The 26,241-nt window shown below is 37.9% G+C and overlaps 1 protein-coding gene across 1 annotated transcript in view; it reads right to left on the bottom strand.

Annotated features, from left to right (window-relative positions):
* Window positions 1-26,241, bottom strand: part of HCN1 (hyperpolarization activated cyclic nucleotide gated potassium channel 1) — a 161,900-nt gene that overhangs the window by 24,765 nt on the left and 110,894 nt on the right. Inside the window, exon 4 of the mRNA XM_014056035.2 lies at window positions 15,831-16,049. Coding sequence (XP_013911510.1) covers window positions 15,831-16,049 — 219 coding nt within the window. The remainder of the gene's footprint in view (window positions 1-15,830; window positions 16,050-26,241) is intronic.

The following is a 26,241-nucleotide window of genomic DNA, read 5'->3' on the forward strand; positions in this document are numbered from 1 at the left end:
AAAAACACCCATCTCTTGAACAGCCCCCAGTCTATAGAAGTAGGGAATAAGATAGTAATTGATCTGTTTAAAACATGCAAAGATTTAGTAGCAGCAGATGGCTGGAGAGGTCTGGTAATCATTTTGGGTTAGAAAAATGTTTTTAAAAAACCAACTCAAATCCACCTCAATATGGATCAGAAAGAGAGGGAAAGGGATAAGATTGACAGCTCCTGAAACTGCAGCCTAGGATGAGTTAGATGAAATTTTTACAGCTATTTTTCAAAAACAGTCGTACATAGCCTAATCTCTATATAAAAGGTCCACCTTCTTGAGGGGAGGATAATAAAGCAATCAGTATATCACAGACTTGATTTTCCTGAATTAATTCTAAGTATTTCTTGCAGTAAATGAACTTGGCAAACCCATCTATAAGCATTGTAGATGATTGAAATGTACAGAAATTAACCAATATTTTCAAAAAGTAAAATAATCTGGGATTTTAATTTAATTGAGAAAACAATTACCAAAAAGTTTAAAAATTATGCTAAAATCTAGTCACAAACCTACAATTCAGTTTAAAGATTAAAAACACTACACCTATTAGTCTAAGTATTCTATTATTCTAAATGACTTTCAACCTCATCCTGCATCTAAAAAACCCTCATCTGCATCTTGCAATATTCAATTTATGTGAAGTCAGCAACAAAATGAAAATTGGTTGACACAATTTCTTGATTTAAAACTCATTCCTTCCCTCCCCCGCCCCCAAAAATATAGATTTTCAGAATGAAATTACTCACGTTCATAACTCTTTCCAGAAAAAAAAATGATAATGGGGTTTGATGTTGTTTTTGCAGCTTCATTCGGCCTTTCTTAGCTCCTGTTAACTCTATTTCTGGACTAACCTGGTAATTCTACTCAACCAGTATTGAATATGAGCACAATGCTCTGCAGCTGGAATTGAATACCTGAATGCATAACTGAGGACAAGCAAAGGCAATAAAACTATCATTTTCATCTAGAGAATAGGTATAGACATCCAGACAAACAGAAGTTTTATTTTGGCCACTGACCAGTAAAAGTACATTGAATCAGACAAATAACACCAAACCATCTCCTGGTAACAAGACCTATTGGCAATCATTCGTTGGTAAGCTTATACATACTATAGCAAAATTTTGCTACTTTTAGAGAAATAAATTCATCTCGATTATTTAGCAGGTAGTGCAAATAAAAAATATAGGGTATTGAGAAAATTTGAATAATAGTGGGGTAATCAACTGATGGTGAATCACCCTACTGGCAATTCAGAAGAACATGAGTTGTTGATTCTACGGTACTCCTAGCATAAGGGGAAGGGTTTTTTTTTAACGTATGGCACCTGTTAGCCAGGGATAACCAAGGTGGCTGGCTGCCTCTGTGAAAGGAATTTTTGAAGGGAGGTGTTATCTTCACCTGAATGCTGGTAGGCAATTGGGGGAGGCTCCTTCCTTGTCCCTACATGGTTTATTTGCTCACGGGAATTGAGCTGCTGACCTCAGTGATACACAGGTTCAGTGTCTTACCACATTAGCCATTTTCCTATAGGTTTTCCTATGTTTCCCTTCCAGGATAACTTTCTGGAGAGTAGACAATGGTTCAGAAAAAAAGAGGCTTTGTTGGAGGGGGGAATCTCTCCTATTCCCTAATGCCTTTTTGATATGAACAGCTAAAACCCTTGTTGTCAGACTTGGAAGCCATCTTTTACCTTTGGGACTTCAGGCCTGCCACATTTTTTACTGTGGGAAAATGGGAAGGGATTATACAGTGTGTGGGTGATATATAATCAAAATAACATTCTTTCTCAGAAAGCCAAGGTCATCTGGCCCTGCAGCTGTGATGAGATGAATGGGAGGCACCTCCTGTGTTGGATGGTGCCTGATTGGATCATGTGATGGACATGTGGATGCTGGTCAGGGACTTGAGCTATCTTTTGCATGGGGAAAACCTGGAAACTTTCAGATTCGGGTTTTCCCAGATGTGCCAATATGACATGGAACTAAGATAAAAGATAATAAAGGGGAAAACAGCTTTATAGGAAGAGAGTAAGACTCTAAATTTTCTTCAAAAGATTCACTCAGACATAATTGATTTCTCAGTCACTGAATTGTAAAGGAAAGCTGTGAAAAACTTATGTATATTGATAATTGAAATGTAACATTTCATTACCGAGCATCAGTTAAATGACATCACGAAGAGTAATTAATGGGGAAGAAATAGACTAGACATGACAGGAAGAAGATCGTGTACAGACTTAAACACAATAACTGCATTTCTTTTCTAATGCAATGAAAGTAAGACGATCCAAGAATCTTCAACAAAAAGAAACATTTATTATTAACTTGTCCCTTTCAAATGCACAGCCTTTCTGATAGAGAAAAGATTAAGTGAAGTGGAAAAAAAAACAGCAACATGCTGCTCTGTGTAATTGGTTTACAAACCAGTAGGTTAAATTTCTGCCACAAAGAACTTTGAGCTGCTTCAAAACCTTTAGAATTAGTAAAAGCAAAGGTTTGCTCTGCTAGGGTCCAGTTAGAAAGGACTATAAAGTCTATCACAGTCAGCTAATCATTTGAAGGCCATATAAATACCTGTAAGGTAAAGGTAAAGGTTTCCCTTGCACATATGTACTAGTCATTCCTGACTCTAGGGGGCAGTGCTCATCTCCATTTCAAAGTCAAAGAGGCAGCACTGTCCGAAGATGTCTCCATAGTCATGTGGCCGACATGATTAAATGCCAAAGGCACACAGAATGCTGTTACCTTCCGACCAAAGGTGGTTCCTATTTTTCTACTTGCATTTTTACATGCTTTAGAACTGCTAGGTTGACAGACACTGGGACAATTAATGGGAGCTCACTCCGTTATGTGGGATTCAAACCACTGAAGTGCTGACCTTTCTGATCGACAAGCTCAGCATCTTAACCAATGAGCCATCATGTCCCTTAAATACCTGTAAGGTTATTTATTTAATGTTTTGCCTTTGTTCTTTCTGTGAAACAGAAGGTTAGATGCTTTCATTTCTATGTTTGATTAAATACAGTTAATAATTATGAATTAGTCAATTCAGTGTCCAAATCTGGATATTTAATTTTGTGTTGGCTTATTTTTGAAATTTTGGTTCACAAAATCAGTTTATTTTATAACCCGTATTAAAATTAAATTAAGAAGACTGAAACATAAATGTGTTAAATGCATGAATGGTAAATATTAAAGAAATTATGGCTTACTGAATTTGTTGAAAACAGTTTAGCCACCATTTTATTATTCCTTGACTGTACACTAAGAATACATGTCTGTTTATCTCTGTTTTTCTCTCTGTACCCTTCGTCCCTTCAAAGAAGATACTTTCTCTTCCAGGAACCTCTAACTCTCTTCTATAATCACACATGTGCACCATATTAAGTATTAAGTGCTCCTCTCATCTTGTCACTTTCTCCTACTTATTAATGAGGCACCCTCTTTACAGTTGGATATTTTACATAAGAACTGCTTGCAGTAATTTATCAAAACTAAGTTGACACAAAGAACTCATTTGCCTTTCACTTTCTCACCTTCCTTGTGTTTTCTTCTTGCATCCCATGTAATTAGAAAGTATTGTGCAGAAGTCTCTAAATAATGGATTGCTTCCTACGATCTTTGCTACTGTATGTGGTAATGTCAGCTAGCTTTGCAAATCCCATCTGGGAGATTCCACTCAAAAGGTCTTCTGTCTTTTTCAGGGTTTTACATTTGTCCTCATTCTGAACTGCTAATCACTTCTAGGTACATCCACTAAATAATTGCTTTTATACAAAATTCAAACCAAATCTCTCAGAAACAGAGTAGGGGGTCTAACACTATTAAAGATATGAGACATTATCTGCCAATAAAATTAATGGGACTGAAAGCATCTTAAAAATCCACAACTTTTGCTGGACAGTGTTCAACCTGGGCATGGAAATATTCTAAGCAGCTCACCTAACAGTCTTATATTATAAGAGTCACTGCAGGGAGGTCGATTTAGGGAGGAGATCCAAAAGCAGTGACTAAATTTGGGGTGCTTTCATCTCTGTTTCTAACATGTGCCGTGGAAAAATACAATTATTAGAAAAAATATGTGAAATCATCAAAACTACTCAGAGGGAGGGTGGGAGAATGAGAGAGAATAGCAGTAGCAATAGCAATAGCAGTAGACTTATATACCGCTTCATAGGCCTTTCAGGCCTCTCTAAGCGGTTTACAGAGAGTCAGCATATTGCCCCCAACAATCTGGGTCCTCATTTTACCCACCTCGGAAGGATGGAAGGCTGAGTCAACCCTGAGCTGGTGAGATTTGAACCGCTGACCTGCTGATCTAGCAGTAGCCTGCAGTGCTGCATTTAACCACTGCGCCACCTTGGCTCTTAATAGAAAGGTGAATAACTAAAGCTGACTCTTAGAATTCACTTCAGTGAATTAAGTCATAGAAAGCAGCTTGTCAAGCAAGCTCACTCAAGAAGAGAGGAAAGCTGGATTCAATGTTGCCATGAAATTTGGCATGAGACCCCAGGGAGGATATGTCTTCATATTTCTTTATTTTTCAAATCAACCTGTTGGAAATTCCCAGGGCAATTTTGTGGCTTTCTTTTCTAATTGCTATTTCACTGTTGTTGGTGTCCTTCAGATATCTTGCTGGGAAAATCTTGCACTTTCAAATGTTGAAAGTGAAAGAAGCGTTCTGTTTTGGTTTTTAAAAAGTGTTGTCTCTCTTCCTTGCATTTTTTAAGAGCCACACTTTGGAAACACTTGAGTAACATCTACAGTTCTGGAAAAGCAGAAATAAATCAATCTGCGTCTCCCAGGAATAAGTTCCTGAGGACCCAACCCCCACTTTTTAGGCGGGAAAAATACTTCAACTGAACAACCCCAAAATTTAAAAAAGCATTAGCATTAGCACATTTCTGTGTCCTACCAACAGCTGTACTTGAGAGCAAATACAAACATATTATTTATGAGCTAAAGCTATGTCCCTGTGAAGCGACCACTGAATCCATAGCTTGGTACATTGTGCCTCCTAATATGATTGATTCTTTCTTCTCTCTCTCTCTCTCTCTCTCTCTCTCTCTCTCTCTCTCTCTCTCTCTCTCTCTCTCTCTCTCTCTCTTTCTTTCTTTCTTTCTTATTTTATTTTATTTAGTTTGCCAAACATGTATGAGAAAACAAGTATGAGTATGAATATAACTTATAAACATATAAGTATAAGCAGGTATAAGTATATACATAAGAAATGAGTACAAATAAATGGGAACAGTAGGATACTAATGGCATTAATTATTAATATAGGATTAATATTAATAGGATAATAGTGAATTTGGTTAAGCATCACAACAATTTTGCTCAATTTTTATATATGGTCACTTATTAGATCAGTATGATTTTATTTCTTTGAATGTAGCTACTTTTTGTTATACTGCCTGTAAAACAAATCCTGACTTATTTTATATTTATTTATTTTGAAAAGTAACCTTTTAATTATTTTGTTAGCTCACATTGTTATGGACAGTGAGCATAATAAAGATTATTATAACTATGTGGACCAATCCGATCTTCACATTAATCAAGTTTAACAAACCTTGGATTTATAGTTTTGTTTTTTAATTTTATGTTGAATTTAGTTTTCACAAAATGAACGAAAGTTCTACTTAGGTGACAAAAAAAGAGCTGCGTTAGCATTTCAGATTTCATTTTGAAAAAAATAATACTTTGGACTACATGGGTATGTGACAGTAATGGGTTTCAGGCCCAGCATCGCCCACATGGACACGCGCGTGCGTCATACCTGCCTGTGACGCCTCCGCAAACCTCAGCAACACTGCAGATGCTCGGCGGAGCATAATGCAGGTACCGTATGCGCCATGCACGTGCATGGAAGCGGCAAAGGCTTAAAGGACAGGTAAGGAGCTCGGGCAGATGGGTGGGCCCTCCAGAGTACCATACCAGAACGGTACCCAGTGCTCTGGGGAGGCTCTGGTACACCCATAATGGGGCATATCACCTGCAACCCACAACTGGTATGTGAATACAGCATTGGTCTGCAGTCTTTGAAGCATCTGCACATGACAATATTCAATATTTCACAATATTATGAACACTGGTGCTGTGTGAAATCTGCTTCACAATTTCTTCCAAAAATTTTCATTGACAAAATTTTCTATGCGATTGCCTTTCTGGCACAAATTTTTGTTGATAGCATTTCAGAGTTTACATATTGTTAGAGGTAGCACTGCCAAACTATGTTTTTACACATGAAATGTCCCATTTCCTAATGTGGTGGAGAAAAAAAACATGGGAGGAATTCCTTCCTGATGCTTTGGGAAGCCTGTGATGCTCTGGAGAAGGAAAGGTGTCAAACTCAAGGCATAACATTTTTATCACATGATGTATCGTAACTTTTCCCCCCCTTCGCTAAAATGGGGGTGGTTGTAGTCAGAATGTGACGCATCCAACTCGCAGGTTGTGAGTTTGACAGCCCAGCTCTAGAGTAGTGTTTCCCAACCATGGCAATTAGAGCTGTGTGCGCATGTGCAGTACAATAAAAATTGTTCTCTGCATGTGCAGAAGCAAAAAAGCAAGATGGTGGCGCTTATGGCACTGCCCCGAGAACCATTTTGGGGGGGGGGGCAAGCCTGGGTTGTTGCCAGTTCCAGTGACCCAGGTCACCAAACCACTACTCCAAACTGGTAGGAACCCACCACTGGGCCGCACCCATGTCTAAGACACTTTCCTATTTTCCTCACAACTACCACCTTGTGAGTTGAGTTGGACTGAGAAAGAGTAAATGGCCCAAAGTTACCCAGCTGGCTTTTGTAGCTAAGGCAGGATTGGAACTCCAGCTTTCTAACTTTGGTGCCTTAACCATTAGACCAAACTTGTTCACTTTTATTATTATTATATATACTTTATTCATTAAACATGAAACTCAGCCAACTGAACATTCAAAAATACATTACCAGTGATTGGTGCTAATGGTTAATACGGTTTGCTACCAGCGTTCTAGGTATCAACCAAGTACCTTCTTAAAATATAAGATGTTCCGAGTAACACAGTTTTTTTGCAGTTCCGCTGGTGTTATTGCAGGAAGCTGCAATTTGTTGATGTATCTTGTAAAATTCTTGGACATGGTGCCAAGTGCCCTGATGACAATGGGTATCACTGTTACATTATTATTGTTGTTGTTATTGTTGTTGTTATTCATATATATATATATATATATATATATATATATATATATATATATATATATATATATATATATATATATATATATATATATATATATATATATATATATATATATATATATATATATATATATATATATATATACACACACACACACACTATTATATTATTATTATTGCGTAGTTAATCTTTGGTGAGATTCACAGCCTTTGGGGCTGGTTGGTAGCTCAACAGCTCGAGTCCTAACTAAGGACCTAGGAACTGTTAAGGTAACATTGAAGGATATAAGCTGTTCCAAGTAGGGTGGTTTTTTGTAGAATCAGAATGTTCAAGTCTGATAAATTTAAAATTTCCAAATAGCGAGGTTAATTATGCATTAAGTCAGAGGCCTCTAAAATCCCCAAGTACTTGTAGCCTTCTTCTGGTTTTACTGCCTTTATCATTTCTTCATTCTCAAATTCTATTCCATCATCTTCTATGACCTTGTCTGCTTTGGTTGCCATTGTTGCACATTTGTCAATTCCAAACTGGCTAAATTCTTTTGTGCTTTCAATTAATAAATTCAGTTCAGCTTTTGTTTTACCAAACAGCGTCAAATCATCCTTCTACACCAAGTGCAAAATTTTCAGTCCTTTCTTTGCAAGTTCGTATCCATAGTTCATCTTGATTATCAGTGGTAGTATTGAGAGTATAAAAAGTAGGGGTGAAAGGGAATCACTCTGGAAAATGCCTCATTTAATTTCAACTTCACCCAGTACTTCTTCATCAGCTATAAGCTTCATTTTCCAGAGGTTCATTGAAGTTTCCATGAATTTTTGTATGTTGCTGCTGAGGCCAAAGATTTTCAGGCATTTCTTGATCCAGCTATGGGGAACTGAATCAAATGCTTTCTTATAGTCTATCCAAGCAATGAACAGGTTGGTTCGTCTTTTCTTTGAATTCTTTAGGATTAGTTTGTCAATCAGCAGTTGGTCCTTTGTTCCTCTTGAATTTCTGTTCTACAGGAAGCAAGTTATTTCTTTCCAAGTATCTATACATTTGGTTTGCAATGATGCAAGTAAGGAGCTTGTATGTTGTTGGCAAACAGGTGATAGGCTTATAGTTTCCAGGATCATTTTCTTTTTCTTTATCTTTTTGGATCAAAAATGTCTTCCCAGTTGTCATCCATTCATCATTTTCAGGTGTTTTTAAGATCTGGTTCATTTGGACTGCCAATCTTTTGTGCATACTTGTAAGTGCCTTTAACCAAAAGCCATGTAACTCATCTGATTCAGGTGTACTCCAGTTCTTCACTTTTCTTGACTGTATTTGCATCATTTCTTTTGTTACTTTCACATCTTCCATTTTATGCACTTTAATAGAATCCTCAATCTGTTTGATCCATTTTGCATTTCTGTTGTGCTTCTTGTTGTTTTCCCACAAATTCTTCCAGAATTTCAGAGCTTTCTGTTTATCAGGCTTTTCATTTGTTGTTACTCCATCTCCACTTTCTAAGTTCTTATAAAACTGGTGCTGATTTGCTCTGAACTGTGAGTTTTCCTTGAATTGAGTTACTCGGTTTTCATATCTTTTAATCTTTTCAGCAATGGGAACATCCCTCTGCTTCAGCTCTTCAACTACTATCGCAATCTCTTTATTCTCCAAATTTTATCTGGCTTCCAGGCTGCTTTTGACCTGCTTGTTCTTTACCTGACCTTGCCTTAGGTTCTTCAAGTTGCTCAAGTCTTCATGAAATTTTTTGATCTTCAATTCCAACCGAATTTTCCATTTAAGCTTCCTCTTCTTGCCTCTTTGGTTCTTTTGTGTTTTCATACCCAATTCTTTGGTAGTTGTGAAGGCTACTGCATACATCAGCTGGTTTGTAGTGGTTTTAATGGTTTGCACAGCCTGATTGACCTTTTTTAGTACCTTTCTCAATTCTTTTCGGTTCACTTGATTCAGCTTTGGCAAACATATTCTTTCAGCATCTTCCATTTCATGCTTTATTTTCTCAGGTAATTGAGCAATGTCTGTTGGTGTTTGTTCTTCAGTGCTTCCTTGTTTTTTATCTTCATCCATTTCAGCATCCTCTTCCTCCCTTTCTTCCTCAGTTTGCTTTTGAGTCTGCAAATCATTCTTGATGTTACTCTTCTTTGTTGGTATACTCAGACCATTAGTTGCTTTCTCTTCAATTCCTATTAATTTTGCTGTAGTGAAAAATTTGTGGCTTAGAATTACACGTCGTTGGTCCATTAGCCTTTGTTCACTGATATCACAGTCCGTGTCTTTCACCTTCCAAATCTGATACATTCATTTTTGAAATCCACGTTTTGCTGGCTCAGACTGATAGTAAGCTTTCATAGTAGAGATGTTTTCGTCCCTAGACCAGATTTTTCGCTTTTTCACTTTTTCTTCCAGTAGCTTGTCAGCTCCATGCCCTGGTTGCCTAGCAGAGGGAGCTGAGCCCTGTAGCTCATTTTGCGCAGAATGCCCAGGAGCCATAGCATCCAACGGAACCCTTGTTAATCTGGGAGATGGTTCAGCCAGTATAAATTCATTTTTTTCATATTCACCATATTTGAATGGGTTGTGGAGCAAATTTTGTCTGGCCCTTCACCTAAGACCTGTCTGATATGGTTGTACCTGTTCAGCATATCCCTTAGGATCATTAGAGCATGCAAGCCCCTCCACCACAACAAGGTAAAGCTCTTCGGAGGGGTGGCGCCCATTACTACTACTACTACTACTACTACTACTACTACTACTACTACTACTACTTCTTCTTTATGAGTTTCATTTGGATTTCAGCTACCCAAATGCTGGAATTGAGCAAAATATATCTGTCGGCTTTTGTATATGTGTGTGTGTATGTAAATAAAATAAATACAAAATAAAAATCTAAATAAATTATAGAAGGAAGTTCTCTTTCAATTGAACTTGATTGAGAAATGATGAAAACCAGTTTTTTTAAATGCTTGCTAATTATTCTGTGCTGTCTGAAACTATTCAAATTAGATATTTATATCAGGAGGTAACAGAAGGAAAATTCAGCTGTTACTATTCCTCTGCTTTTACCTGAAATATAAATTAAAATGTTAGAATGTCAACTAGCATAATAAGGTACTGACATTTGTGAAACATCAAACGCCAATTAGTTTTTGCATCTAGAATCTGTATAATGAGCCAGGATACCAGGCACCAGAAGATAAAATTTGTAGATTAAAATTTCCACAAAACTTCTTACCTACTGATTTTATTTTACTTTGAAAGAAGGTACAGTGGCCATGAGCTTACCATGAGTTTTTCTGTAGAAAACTATGAGAAAATTAATTTGCAAGCAGACAGAATATTTGAGTCTAAGAAAGAACAGTTTGATCAGGCCTCCATATTCATGGTACTAAAGATCAGATTCCAATGCGATTTAATTTAACTGAAAACCACAATTCAATATTGCACAAAGAGCCACGTTGCTTTAGAGGTTTTATATTCATTTGCAGAAAATTTCTATTCAGGAAAATGCTAATCTTTCTCTTTGCGTACCTAGAAATCCATATTAGAATAGCTATCAACTGTATTTGAGACTACAACGCCCATAATTCCCTTCTGGTATAGGTGATGGGTCTGCTGGCCCTAAGAAAGGTAACAAGCTGAAGACTGTAAAAGTAAAAACAGTTTGCATAAAAGGGCATTTTGCTAGATGATAAAATATATATTTTGCACTCAAATAATTCCAGACACAATACTGTTGTTTGTTATAAAGATTAATAGCACCCATGCTTGACTAGTGTACTGCATTCTATGTATTACTTTCCAACTAGTCTTGAATTTCAATTAGTACAGACATCAGCATTAGGTAGTCTAAGAAAGAACCAGAAAAGACCATATATGCATTCTCTTAGCTGCTGGTATTTCTCTGGATAAAGCACACAGTATTGACTTTGAAGTCCTAAATGGCATGACTACAGGCTACTTCAAACTTTTTCTTCATGGCTACCCCTTCCCATTCACCCAAGTCCAAATCTCCAAGGTTCACTGAGGTCATCTAAGGAGGTTCAGCAATAGGGGCTTGTCTCCGGTGAGATCTCGGGGGTCAAGCTTTCCCTGTAGCTGTCCCAATTTTTAAAAGGCAATCTTAGCTAAATTGAAAAGGCTGGCCTCCTTCTTGGTTTGTCCAAAAAGTCTTCAAAACGCATCTTTTGGAACTGTTCTTTTTAACTTGTGAAGATTTTAATTATTTTAATATTCTTCATTTAATTTGGCTTAATGGTTGTTTTTTTTTGGTAAGTGGCTGTAAATGATATGACAAGTGAGTAAGCAACTAAATATATAAGCAATGAAAAAGAACCCACAACTTCTATTACAATAATAATTATTTCAATCAATTTGTCATTCAGTTGGTAAATTGTGCCTGACTCTTCATGACCCTACAGATCACAGCAACCAGGTCCCCCTCTCTTCCATTGTCTCCTGAAATTGCCCCCCCAAAACAGCAGTTTTCATTTGGAGTGGGAGCAGAGGTGGTATTCAGCTGGCTTGGACCGGTTCAGGTGAACCGGTAGTGTAAATTTTGAGTAGTTCAGAGAACTGGCAAATACCACCTCTGACTGGCCCCACCCTACTGCCCCATTATTTACTGTCCTATATTCCCTTGGTTTTTAGCTCAGCTGATTCACGCGACAGAATGGATTGCCGCACCTCAGCTGAGCTAAAAAAAATAACAACTCAGCTCACCAGTGCTGACACTGAGGGTGATCTTTGAGTGATGCGCACGCATGCAAAGCATGGTCTCATAGAACCTGCAGGAAAACATCTGGAATCCCATCACTGAGTGAGAGTGAGTAATTTTATTTAGGACAGTGCTTTGGGGAAGTTCCTCTCCTTGAATGATGTGGTCCAATTTTGATTCCTTGCTGGGCTACTATTTAACAAACTACAAAGCAAAATAACACATTTTCAATTCAAATCTTCTTAAAGAAAGCAATGCTTTCTACAGCAGAAGTGTTTTTGTGAATAATCACAGGAAATATGTTTTTTAAAAAATGGCACGCTTATGAAAACTGTGAACAACAATATAAATAGTTGATGCTGATGCTATTTTCTGTCACACAAAATCTCTTTTTCTAATAGTTGGCAAGGTATTCAAAAGATGTAAAATGATGTTCATTCATGGAATAGAGAAATAAATATGTACCAATCTTGTTATTTAACTTATTTTTTAAAATGACAATTGAACTGTGGATTAATACATTATTTCATGCTTCCTGATCTGTGAGTTCTCAAAATTGGCCATATTTATCTTCTCATTTTCTTTGCCTTTTCAACCTAGCTATTGTCTAGTTAAATAGACAGTTATTGGCTATTATTTTGTCAAGAATGCTCCTAGGCCTGGGTTGGCCACAGAAACATTATTGGAAATGTTATGTTAGAGACAGATATTTTGCTTGTAGCCATATTTCCATTTATTAATTATTAACTAAAATAATCTTTGTAATGTGGAGGAGCACATGACAGACAATGAGAGGAGCAAGTTCTATTAAAATCCCTGAGTACTCAATTTGTTTGTTGAATTTATAAGCTGTTTCAATTGTTGCTAATTCTTAGGAGCTTACATAATTGAAACAATGCATAAGAACAAATAAGAAAAGAATCAAATACTTACAACAACCGAAATAAATCATAACTACACTACACACCCATAACTAGTTATAATTTACTAGGCAAGGAACAATAACAATCCATTAATGACAAACATATCACCACTTAAAGAAGAAACTTCATAAAATATCTACCTCCGATGCCTTTTGGGATTGATAGGTTTAATATTCCTTTGCCTATCTAGAGGAACCACATGGATCTTGGAGGCAATACTATTCCAGAGAAAGGAAGTACTCGAAGCAAAGCAACTAAAAAAACTCCTGGATAGCATTGATAGAGTTCTCCCAACTCTTCAGGTATAAATATGCAATTAAACCTGAACACCTGTTGTATGGTAGAAAACCAAGTTTGGGAAAAAAAGAATTTGATATACAATACAATAGCAGAGTTGGAAGGGACCTTGGGGGTCTTCTAGTCCAACCCCCTGCCTAGGCAGGAAACTCTATACCATTCCAGACAAATGGCTATCCAACATCTTCTTAAAGACTTCCAGTGTTGGGACATTCACAACTTCTGGGGGCAAGCTGTTCCACTGATTAATTGTTCTAACTGTCAGGAAATTTCTCCTCAGTTCTAAGTTGCTTCTCTCCTTGATTAATTTCCACCCATTTCTTCTTATTCTACCCTCAGGAGCCTTGGAGAATAGTTTGACTCCCTCTTCTTTGGGGCAACCCCTGAGATATTGGAACACTGCTATCATGTCTCCCCTAGTCCTTCTTTTCATTAAACTAGACATACCCAGTTCCTTCAACCGTTCTTCATATGTTTTAGTCTCCAGTCCCCTAATCATCTTTGCTGCACTTCTCTGCACTCTTTCTAGAGTCTCCACATCTTTTCTACATCGTGGCAACAAAAACTGAATGCAGTATTTCAAGTGTGGCCTTACCAAGGCATTATAAAGTGGTATTAACACTTCACGTGATCTTGATTCTATCCCTCTGTTTATGTAGCCTAGAACTGTGTTGGCTTTTTTGGCAGCTGCTGCACACTGCTGGCTCATATTTAAATTGTTGTCCACTAGGACTCCAAGATCCCTCTCACAGTTACTAGTATTGAGCAAGGTACCACCTATACTGTACCTGTGCATTTCGTTTTTCTTGCCTAAATGTAGAACCTTACTCTTTTCACCATTGAATTTTATTTTATTAGATAGTGCCCAATGTTTAAGTTTGTCAAGATCCTTCTGTATCTTAAGCCTTTCTTCTGGAATGTTGGATATAAATGTTTCCATAAGCACTACCTATCTACATGAAAATCTACCTTCCTTCTTCTCCTGCCATGGTTCTTAATGCATATTTGAAGCCAAACAAACTGGGAACACAACTCTTAAATGGTTACCAGGGAGATGGGAAAAAAGGGATGAGAATATAGCTATTACTGGCTGGAGAAATAGATAACGAGAATCAATTTCTCCTTTTTCTTAATTTTCTTAGGCAGAAAAAGTACAGTTATGAGAGTTTGTGGTTCTTCTAACTGTAAAACTACTTTAAGCTGGAAAGAGATTGTAATTGGTATGCTTAACGTGCATAGCTAATATCCTAGTATAATTTTTCCAAGTAGCAGCATACTTCAGAATCTCATAGCTCAAAACAGAGTAGAGCATTATGTCTCTTAAATATGCAATTTTGAAGCAACATTTGGAATAACTGCTAGCACAGAAAGGTTGATTTCTTGGAAATGTGGTGCAAATCACAACATGGGTGAAAAATAAAAGTTAATCTTCTGAATGGCTCCATAAGTCTATTAAGATAGCTTTTAAAAAAAGATATTTTCCCCAAGCATATTGTTTAAAGGAAAGTTTGCAACACTGCAGGAAAACGTGATGAAATCCAGCATTTATTTTATTTATACTATTACTTTCATGCACAGGCTCAATAATAATTTAATTTAAAGCTTTAACTCTCTCTCCTCTCTCTCTCTCTCTCTCTCTCTCTCTCTCTCTCTCTCTCTCTCTCTCTCTCTCTGTGTGTGTGTGTGTGTGTGTGTGTGTGTGATAAAACTATATAATGCTATTTGAGTTAGAACATTTCATTTTAAAATTATTTCATTTAATGACATAATTCATTTCATATGCTATTCCTTTACTCAGGAACTTTGGGAGATGAAGAAGATACATCTCAAACATCATTAGAAGAAGACCAAGGCCTTTGTGAATGGTTTAGTGCATGTGTTAGTGGTGGGTTCACCTCTTGTTCTTTTCTTATCCTATTTGTTTTTGTTGATTTTATGTTTTCTGAACTATATGGTGTTTTTTTCTACTTGTCATATTATGAACTACCTAGTGTCAGTCTAAAAACCCCTTCTAAATCAATTAAATTGAATTCATGTATTAACTTTTATATTTGTACAATATATTTAGAATATCCTTTCATTTACTGATTCTTCAAACACAGGAAAAGATAGATTGAGTGCTTATGTTGGGCACTTATTAACTTTACCCAACAAATCTTGAGAAACTAATCTCAAGTGAATTTGGGGGAAATTTTAAATTGCCAGGAATTTTTGAAATGTGCTGGACTTGGTTTGCGACTCCTTAAATAGTTCAGTGGATTAGCTGAAGAACTATCTAACCCTTACATTCTAGAAATGATATCCTGCAGATAGTACACCAACTTGCTGATGCTAAAATATGGAGATGGGAATGTTAGGAAATGACATCTGTTGGGCACAAATGTCATGTTGAAGTTTAATACAAAAATATTATGTCTTTCAGATTGTATTATTTCAAATTCAAAGTGAAGTTTAGCGCTCAGTTGAGGAAGGCAAAACAAATCTGAAAAAGAATTCTTTTTTCCCATTTTCAGTTGTATCATTTGATGGGTGTCTGCATTTATCAGCAATCTTCACTACTTCAAACAGCCGCTTTTTAGTCAACTTGTCCCAACAGAATCCACGAGACCAGTTTTCTTTTCAGTGACAAGCACCGAAACTAAAAAGATTTGAAACTTAAAGAGCACTGTTGTTAAAAATTACCTTCTCTTGATACTGACGTCGGGATGAATCCAAAGACTGAATCAGGGCTGTGGCATGTCCAACAAACATTGCGTAACAGGTGGCCCCCACAATCATGCTCAGCATGGTTATCCAGAGATCTGACATGCTCACAGGGGCTCTGGCTCCATATCCAATGCAAAGCATATGGCTCATAGCTTTGAAGAGTGCATAGGAATACTGCTTCCCCCAGGAATTATTCTGTAAAAGAGGAAGGGAAGGGTGAACAGAGAGAAATGCTTGAGAACACAGAACAAAGGAAACTAGATTTAGGAGGATAACAGCCTTCTTACCCAGAAGAAACATCCCTGTATTACAGCTTTCTAAAATAAATAAATATCTTGGAGAAGTAGGTTGAGATTCATATAATCACAAATCAGGCATTTACACACCATGAACTTTCTTCTTTCAAAAGGATGGCAAGCAAGTATTCAAGGGTCTCAGAATTTATAATGCATTTTCATATAGGAAAGATAAATGCTACATACAGTATGTATTACAAAAGTATTATATGATTATTTGCTCACACAGAGAGACATGGGTGTATGTGTCATCCATGTATGTGTGTATGTTTATGTATGTATCTGTATATATGTGTGTAAATACATCGTGACCCATCAAAACTGCGGATGACAAAATCGCGCTCGACGAAAGCACGCATTTGACGTCATCACAGCGCAACGAAAAAAATTAAAAATGGAAATAAAAATACAATTAAAGCAGTTAGGTTAAGGATTAGGGTTAGGGTTAGGTTTAGGGTTAGGGTTAGGTTTGGGGGGGTTAGGGTAAGGTTTTCGCTTTATTTTTACATTTATCGATCACAGCGCGATGTTTTCGTCGTGCTGTGATGACGTCAAATGTGCGCTTTCGTCGAGCGCAATTTTATCGTCCGCGGTTTTGTGGTGGAACCTAAATACATAAACACAGAAATGCACATGCACACTAATGTATTAATTTTTTTAGATAGCGTTGACTATGCTATTAGAACAACTGCCTGTATCTTCCTCTCCTCCTGCCCCTTCAGGTAATATGTAGCAAATGTTGATAGCAAAATATCTGTTTGGTACAGAACTCATAAAATTATAGGAATATATCCTGCTTTGGGATTCTAATTTGATGGACACAATACAAGTTATTCTGAATTCTTTCACGGGACACAAATATCTATGAAGTAAAATTAGATAGCATAACTTTATCAAATCCAAGACAATTTATCTACTTGAATTATCATAGTGTTCCTTGAAATGTTCACTTTGGTTCAAGGCACATGAACAAGAAACATAAAATAAAATGCTTAAAGGAAATCCTGAAATCTCAAATGCTCAGATAGTGCTCTCCTTCATGCATCTTTTTCTACCAGTTGCATTTCATATCCTTTAATTCCAATCTGGTTAAGTCTTGGGGAGGGGACGGACCTCTATTCAGACTCTTCATTTAAATATGCCATATCACAAATGTATTTTCTTGGGGGGATGTTGATGGGGGTGTGATAGGCATCCCTGTTTCATTCCCAACCTTGTGGCATTTTGAAGTCTGCTCTATACCTCTAAAATCCTCCATATCTTCTATGGATTGTTGCAGAGGCTGAACAACAGTTCAGCAATGGATATAGAAATCTATGCATTTAATTGAGATAGTTTGGACATTTTTTTTTTCATACTGGGAGCAATGCACTGGTGGGATTCAGCCAGTTCACACCTATTTGGGAGAACCGGTTGTTAACTTTCTAAGCAATTTGGAGAACCAGTTGTTGGAAGAAACCTTATTTTGTTTTTTCCCCACTTTACAGGGCTAATCCTGTAAGGAAGGCAGGAAGGTAACATTCTGGTGTTGTTTCTAGCCTAATATTTATTGCCTTGCTTACAGAAACTGCCTCTCCAGTTAACCCTTGTTACATTGTAACAGTTAAGGCAAATCGCCCATTGACCTGAGAGACAGTGAGTTGGCCACGCCCACCCAGTCACATGACCACCAAGCCATGCCTACCCAGCTGGTCATTAGGGCAGAGAACCGAAGCCCACCACTGGAGCAGTGACATTGGTTGAATACATAGAAACATAGATATTTTCTTGCTATTTTCCTTTCTTCTTTACCCCTCAGGATCAATCAGGAGAATTTAAAGGCCCAGCACAATTGTTCATTCTAGTTACTGAAATCAGCAAGTATAAATTAGAAATACATATTTCCAGTTGCTTAATGCTTCTTTCAATAATAGTTCACAAAGAAATAATTGGTTTTTTTAAAATAGAAAATGAGATCATTACAATCAAATTTATATTTGTTTTCATGGGTTCAAACATGAACATAAGATCTCAGCATGAAAAATATTCAGTATTGGGATGCATGCAAGTGTCCAATAATATATATTATAGGACACTTTTCTTAGTATTAATAACTTTTAAAAGCTTCTGAAACATTGATAAATTTGAAAAACACTTTCTGTTACTCAAAATCCTATTTTTTTCTCCTCAAAGGGGAAAAACAATACACTATAAATGCCATAAAGAAGGCATTTAATTTTTTACCTTACAGTTATCACTGCCTTCAGATTAGTAGTAATCCATTTTAACTGAATTAAACAGAGAAACATTAATCCAAGGAGGGAAATAAACTATTAAAGACAGTAATTGTGACAAATACCAGAGCTGTTTATCCGAGGATTGATTATATAATCAAGCCTGAGGGTACCAGAAAATCTTCACATTTGTAAAAAAGCAGTGATCACTGATTATTTGCAATTAGTCTACCAAGTCTAAGCCTTAATTTAGAAGTCTTCTTCAGCAAACTCTATTTAAATACAGCTCTGTTCTATGTTTAAAGGTCTGTTGTACTCTTCTTAATCAGGAAGATGTTTCCTTCTAAATATTGGCCTCATACAGCTAAGGGACAACTAAGGGAACAATCCTACTTTTGCTGGGAAATCATCTGTGGGAGCATAAGACGCCCACTGCTAGCAGAGGAAAGGATTATATCTTATTTCACAATAACTTCTACTGATGTTCATAAAAGTCTGTACTACTGTTGAAGTTCAGCAGTTGTAAACTCCAAAACTGAGTCCATTCGTTCTTCAAAAACTGGGCTGAAATAATGACAGCTGTGGGATCAGGGTTCACCAACAAAGGGGCATCCGACAAAAGCATGCCCGACTAAACCGCGGGGAAAAAACGAGAGTTCTAAACCGCGCCGACGAATGAGCGCTGAAGCGCGTCGACAACAGCGCGCCGACAGAAGCGCGCTCTAAACCTAATCCTAACCCTAACCCTAAACCTAACCCTAAACCTGACCCTGACCCTAACCCTTACCTTAACTTAAATCGCACTTCTGTTGGAGCGCTGTTGTTGGTGCACTGTTCTCAGTGCGTTGATGACATTGCGGTTTTAGCGCCATGGTTTTTTTAGTGTCAATCCTGGAGCCATCTCAGAACACCTTCAGGGTTGCCATGGTGAGGCTGTATAGAACTGTGGGAAATGGAGGGGAGAGTAGAGATAGCTGGGGAAATATGTAGCCAAAATAATATTCTTTCTCCTGAGAGTCAAGAACACTCTCGTCAGCACATGGCGGGGGCGTGGATGGGAGTCATCCGGGTCTAGGACTGTGACCTGATTGGGGCATGTGATGGTTGTGTGCAGTGGGGGGGGGGAAGAACTTTAGATTTTGATTTGGGTAGGGAAAAGCCAGAGACCTCCAGAGTCTGGTTTTCACCGGCTGTGGCAATATGACATGCCTAATAAATCTATACTTTGAAGAAACCTCTGGCCTTGGAGTTTTGATTTCATCCGGGCTGCTATTTGGAACCTTGAGTGTTAGATTCTTTCTTCTTAAAAAGAGGGGAAGGGGGAATCTACACATGTACTGTGTAGTACATGAAAACATGATAACAGTATCTGTTATGTAGTTGTTGTTAGTTGCGAAATCATGTCCGACCCATCATGACCCCATAGACAATGTTTTCCAAGGCACCTGAGGGTAAAACAAGAAGCAATGGGTGGAAACTAATCAAGGAGAAGCAACTTAGAACTGAGGAGAAATTTCCTGACAGTTAGAACAATTAATCAGTGGAACAGCTTGTGTTCCACTGATTGTGAATGCCCCAACACTGGAAGTCTTTAAGAAGATATTGGATAGCCATTTGTCTGAAATGGTATAGGATTTCCTGCCTAGGCAGGGGGTTGAACTAGAAGACCCCCAAGGTCCCTTCCAATTCTGCTATTGTATATATTGTATATTTTGTATATTGTTTCTCCAGGCCTTCCTGTCCTCTACCATTCCCAGAGTCCATTTAAGCTCATGCCTACTGCTTTGGTGATTCCATCCAGCAAACTCATTCTCTGTCGTCCCCTCCTTCTTTTGCCCTCAGTCTTTCCCAGCATTAGGCTCTTATCCAGTGATTCCTTCCTTCTCATTAAGTGGCCAAAATATTTGAGTTTCATCTTCAGGATCTGGCTTTCTAAAGAGCAGTCAGGGTTGATCTCCTCTAGGACTGACCAGTTTGATCACCTTGCATTCCAAGGGACTCGCAGGAGTCTTCTCCAGCACCACAGTTCAAAGGGCTCAATTCTTGTTGTTCTGTTATAAAACAGTGTTATAACTTGAGTTGGGTGGGGTTACTCCTAGGGAAGCCTCCTGTTGTTAAGCAGATCAATTCTATTGCCACATGGTCGCTTTATTCATTACCACCATTCATCCATACTTTGACATTCAAAGGCAAATTGATTTTCAAGGTTGAAGGCTGTTGCCTAACTGAAGCTATCCTTTCTTTCCTTCCGCTCTTTGTTACAGCTGGATAGCTCCAGCTGCTGCAATCTGGTAGCAAAGATCTGCAGAATTGCTATTGCTTCAAAGCAGATGCTTCTGCTAGGCTGAAAAGAGAAAGCAGATTTATAGCGGTTTCTTGGGATATTTTGAGCCTAAATACTTAATACTTAAACCTAATACTAAATACTGTTCATTTGTTGTATACTGGTATCTTCACTGGGAAACTCATGCTATTTGCAGCATTCATGAACAAAATGATCTTTTACAGGGCTTGCTCAAAACAACCAAAAACTAGCTGCAAGGGGATGGAAAGTTATTTCTGGCTCTGGTATTTCAAACACTAAATACCGTATTTTCACGACCATAAGCCGCACTGAAAATCCTAAAATTTGACAAAAAACCGGCAGTGCGGCTTATAACCCGGTGCGCTTTATGTATGGAAAAAGATCGAAAATCTCTCCCTCCCGATTTTACGCTCAAACTTGAAGTCCCTTGGGTAAGGTGACCAGTGTACATAAAGAAAAATAAAATAGTAAGATAGTGGGATCCTTCCCCATCAAGCTCAGAAAACAGCGATCCCACGATCTGTCCCACACCTCCTCTTTCCCTAAGAGGTGGTGGGGTGGGAAATCCTTGCCCATCAAGCTTAGAAAACAGCGATCCCACGATCTGTCCCACACCTCCTCTTTCCCTAAGAGGTGGTGGGGTGGGAAATCCTTGCCCATCAAGCTCAGAAAACAGGGATCCCACGATCTGTCCCACACCTCCTCTTTCCCTAAGAGGTGGTGGGGTGGGAAATCCTTGCCCATCAAGCTCAGAAAACAGGGATCCCACGATCTGTCCCACACCTCCTCTTTCCCTAAGAGGTGGTGGGGTGGGAAATCCTTGCCCATCAAGCTCAGAAAACAGGGATCCCACGATCTGTCCCACACCTCCTCTTTCCCTAAGAGGTGGTGGGGTGGAGAATCCTTGCCCATCAAGCTCAGAAACCAGCGATCCCACGATCTGTCCCACACCTCCTCTTTCCCTAAGAGGTGGTGGGGTGGGGGATCTTTGCCCATCAAGCTCAGAAACCAGTGATCCCACGATCTGTCCCACACCTCCTCTTTTTCCCTCTCTCCCCAGGCGGATTTTGCAGTATCCTACCCCTGGAGTGGGGAGGAAATGTGGATTTCATAGTATCCTTCCCCTGGAGTGGGGAGGGAATGGGGATTTCATAGTATCCTTCCCCTGGAGTGAGGAGGGAATGGGGATTTCATAGTATCCTTCCCCTGGAGTGAGGAGGGAATGGGGATTTCATAGTATCCTACCCCTGGAGTGAGGAGGGAATGGGGATTTCATAGTATCCTTCCCCTGGAGTGGGGAGGGAATGGGGATTTCAAAGCATTTTAAACTATACCTTATAACCTTCCAAATGGAATAATAATAATATAAGAATGGCAAAGAAAAAGAATAATTATGCTTTATATTTTTACTGTCATTTATTATCTTACAGGCAGACAGGTTAGGAAACGAAATGAACGAGTGGCCAGCCAGGCTAGGAAACGGAATGCAGGCAGTGGGGGAAACGAAATGAATGAGTGGCCAGTCTAGGAAACGGAATGCAGGCAGGGAGGGAAACGAAATGAACGAGTGGCCAGCCAGGCTAGGAAACGGAATGCAGGCAGTGGGGGAAACGAAATGAATGAGTGGCCAGTCTAGGAAACGGAATGCAGGCAGGGAGGGAAACGAAATGAACGAGTGGCCAGCCAGGCTAGGAAACGGAATGCAGGCAGTGGGGGGAAATGTTGCAAAAAAAAGTGCGGCTTATAACCCGGTGCGCTTTATATGTGGAAAAAGTTTGAAAAACTAACGTTAATTGATACTGCGGCTTTTAATCCGGTGCGGCTTTTGGTCGTGAAAATACGGTAATTATTTAGGGCATCAAGCTGTAAAAATATCTATTTCTAATTATCATATTTAATTCATGTATTAAGTTATATGACCATAAACATAATTTCCCCCCTGTTTTTCTCAAGAATTAAGTATGCACTTAAGCATAAAAACTTGCTTGGTCATTCTGAGCCGGTCATTCTCTTTCAACCCAAAATAATAAAGGCAATATAAAAATTAATTTGTTGATTAGTTAATTAATTAATACTGGCAAATAGAAAGCGGACATATCAATATTCTAGATTTTTTTTCTACTTTTCAATGTAGACTACAATCCTGGTGATTTCCCATGTAAATACTAATCAGGTTGGAGCCTTCGTAACTTTTTTTATAATTTTTATTTTCATACTAACCCAAAGTTATTAGATATATCCACCTAGCTAGACATTAATTAAAACAAACAAAAAACCAAATAAATAGGCATAAAATGTAAGGAATGTAAGGGAAATAACATATCCCCAAAACAATTAAAAGGATGAACAACATCCTTTGCATAACATTAATTTTATAGAATTTAAAATTTAAATTTCAGACCCCTAAGAATTTATTCCAATAAGATTTGAACTTTAAATATCAAAGTTTGAACTAGTGGGTCAAATAATCATACTGATGATGTCAAATAGTTCTAATGAAACTACTCAGAAAGACATAAATTAAACACAAGAGTAGTACATTATACATGCTTTGATACTATACTCATTTTACTGTTTAAGTGTTAAGGGAGAAGAGAGCAAAAGAAGATCAAGAGAAGAATAAAAGGAGGAAACATCTATGCAGCTGGATTTGATCTAAAGATTGTCTGATTCAACAACCAATGTCATAAGGAAAATTAGATCCCCATGGGAAACCTGTGTGCAAGACATTAAGAGTATAAACCTTTCTTGCTACTATTATATTAATAAGTGTTCCACAATGAAATGGGAAATATATAATGTGAAGCTACCATGGCCAATAGCCACTGAAAGAATATATTTAGTGATTTGTCTAATCCTCATCAAAAGCTGTTTGTGTGAATAAATATTTCTCATCCTACATCTTGTCTATTTATTTTCATTAGCTAAATACAGGCTCTAGTAACATGAGAGGGGAGAGAGAAAAGCTGCACATACCCATTTTAATGCTCCTACTAATATACTATGAAGAAAAGCAACAGTAAAAGGCGTAAATGTGTGGGTATGTATACAAAAACATACCCTCTTTTTCTTGAATTTATAGTCAAAATAGATAATAATTATGATGATTAAAAAACCAGTAAAATAAAGGCACCAAAAAGAAATGGATCATTAAATCTGCAGAGTAGTTTTTACATTTCTGTTCATAGCTACATCAAAATAAAAGCCCAACTGAATTCAGTGGTGCTTTCTTCCCTCTCTCTCCTATCTATCTATCTATCTATCTATCTATCTATCTATCTATCTATCTATCTATCTATCTATCTATCTATCTATCTATCTATCTTCTATCTATCTATCTATCTATCTATCTATCTATCTATCTATCTATCTATCTATCTATCTATCTATCTATCTATCTATCTATCTATCTATCTATCTATCTATCTATCTATCTATGGCAGGATAACCCTGGAAGGATTGGAGCAATTTCAACCAAACTTGGTACATACATGACTTACTCTTGGAAACAAATACCCTTTGGGATGTGTCTTCTATTAAGATACAGCCCTTTGTGGCTTCTACCGTACTGCCATAAAATGGCTTCTACTGTACAGCACAGTGGAGTTGCCATGGTAATGGCTTCACAGTACCTCACAAGGGGGCACCCTCTGGTAAGGGGTAAAATTTAATATTAGAAATTACATTATTTTTGAAGACAAATTTATGGATTAGGATAAATAAATACCCAGGTAATGCCAGGTTATCAGACAGTGGAATATAAAACAAGAGCAAAGCTCACTCCCTACTAGCACTGATGTTACCTACTTTGGGTAACGAAACATTTCAAGAAAACAACCAAGCTCAGAGAATAGAAAAGACTCCTCATTTCAATCCTGAGTTACAAATATTCTCCTTTATCAGTAGTGACCTTCAACAAAAGATCTTTGTCAGCTGAAATGCATCTTTTCATTATAATTAGAAATGCACACTATCCTTACAAAAGTATTACCACTTTACCTGTTACTATGAGCTAGAACTTTCATTAAAAATAATCACAGTCTTCAGCCTCTCTTTGATATCTTTTCTTTTTCTCTGGCTTCCTCTATGCTGTTTTGTCTTGGGAATTCTGTTGCTTACAACAAACTCTATCGAAGTCACTGCCAAAATTAATTTTTAATGAAAAGAAACTGTATTCAGTCAGTTTAATTAATTCAGTTTTTGACATGACGTTATTCAAGTTTTGTCTTGTTCTTTTCCATTTTTAGAAGTATTGGCCCAGTGACATATCCATCAAAACCTTAGTTAGCTTCTCTCTAAAATTAGACTGTTTGGCCTAGTACTTTCCTTCTCTTACACCTTTCAATTCAACTCCTTACAATTTTCTCTTAGCACATGACATCAGGCTCAATTCCTATCGCAGCCAATGGGTCAACACTTTGTCAATAAAAACAACAACAACCAGATACTATACTTGCAGTAAAACACTAGGAAGAAGGAGAAAAAAGAACAATGCAAATGTTAGATGATGAAGTCTACTTTATGGAATCTTAGGCTATTGTTAGGACTTTCAGAAAACTCCAGTTCAGTTTTTACAACATGTAGAGAATCAATAAAATTTTCTTTGCTTAAGACTTGTCAGCCATACTAGGTAGCCCAGACCAGAAACATGGCCAGATAAGCTAATTCTACTTTATTGTAAAGCTATCTTAAGAAAATCCTGCAAGTCCGAAAGTATAATTCTCATGCTGTCACCTTCACAGTCTTAATGGTCCAAGCCCCCCTGCCAGGTATGGCAAACCCCTATTGGAGTTTGACACACAGCTCAATAATGTAAGGAGTGTTCTTCCTGCGTCTCTTGCTCTGCCCGCTATGCAGCTCTGGACTATGATCCCTCTTATCTGATTATTGGTTAGGAAGCATCTTTTCACCTTTTCTACCAAGGTTATTCCCACATACCACTACAGAATACAGATGCAACTAGCATGTCCAATCACCTTGTCAACAAAAGTGCATATAGTCCAGGCTATGCTTTTCCCAGTTGCAACGTATGGCTGTGAGAGTTGGCCCATAAGAAAGGCTGAGTGCCAAAGAATTGAGGCCTTTGAACTCTGGTGCTGGAGAAGACTCCTGTGAGTCCCTTGGACTGCAAAGCAATCAAACTGGTCAGTCCTAGAGAAGATCAACCCTGACTACTCTTTAGAAGGCCAGATCCTAAAAATGAAACTCAAATACTTTGGCCACCTAATGAGAAGGAAGGACTCACTGGAGAAGAGCCTAATGCTGGGGAAGATTGAGGGCAAAAGAGGAACCGGGACGACAGAGAATGAGGTGGTTGGATGGAGTCACCGAAGCAGTCTGTGTGAGCTTAAATGGACTCCAGAGGATGATATAGGACAGGAAGGCCTGGAAAAACGCTGTCCATGGGGTCACAATGGGTCAGACATGGTTGCAACTAACAACAACAAGCATGTCCAAAACCTAAAGATGACTGGAGCTATTGTTCAATAATATCTGGACGGTTTGATTTCTCAGATTTCCTTACGAAAGAATGTTTTCCCTCCTGTTCAATTAGAGACTGTCTGGACAAGTCC

This window comes from Thamnophis sirtalis, unplaced genomic scaffold (genome assembly GCF_051295495.1).
Source record: "Thamnophis sirtalis isolate CommonGarterSnake01/CBP01778 unplaced genomic scaffold, rThaSir2_p1.2 scaffold_5, whole genome shotgun sequence".
NCBI classification, from domain to species: domain Eukaryota; kingdom Metazoa; phylum Chordata; class Lepidosauria; order Squamata; family Natricidae; genus Thamnophis; species Thamnophis sirtalis.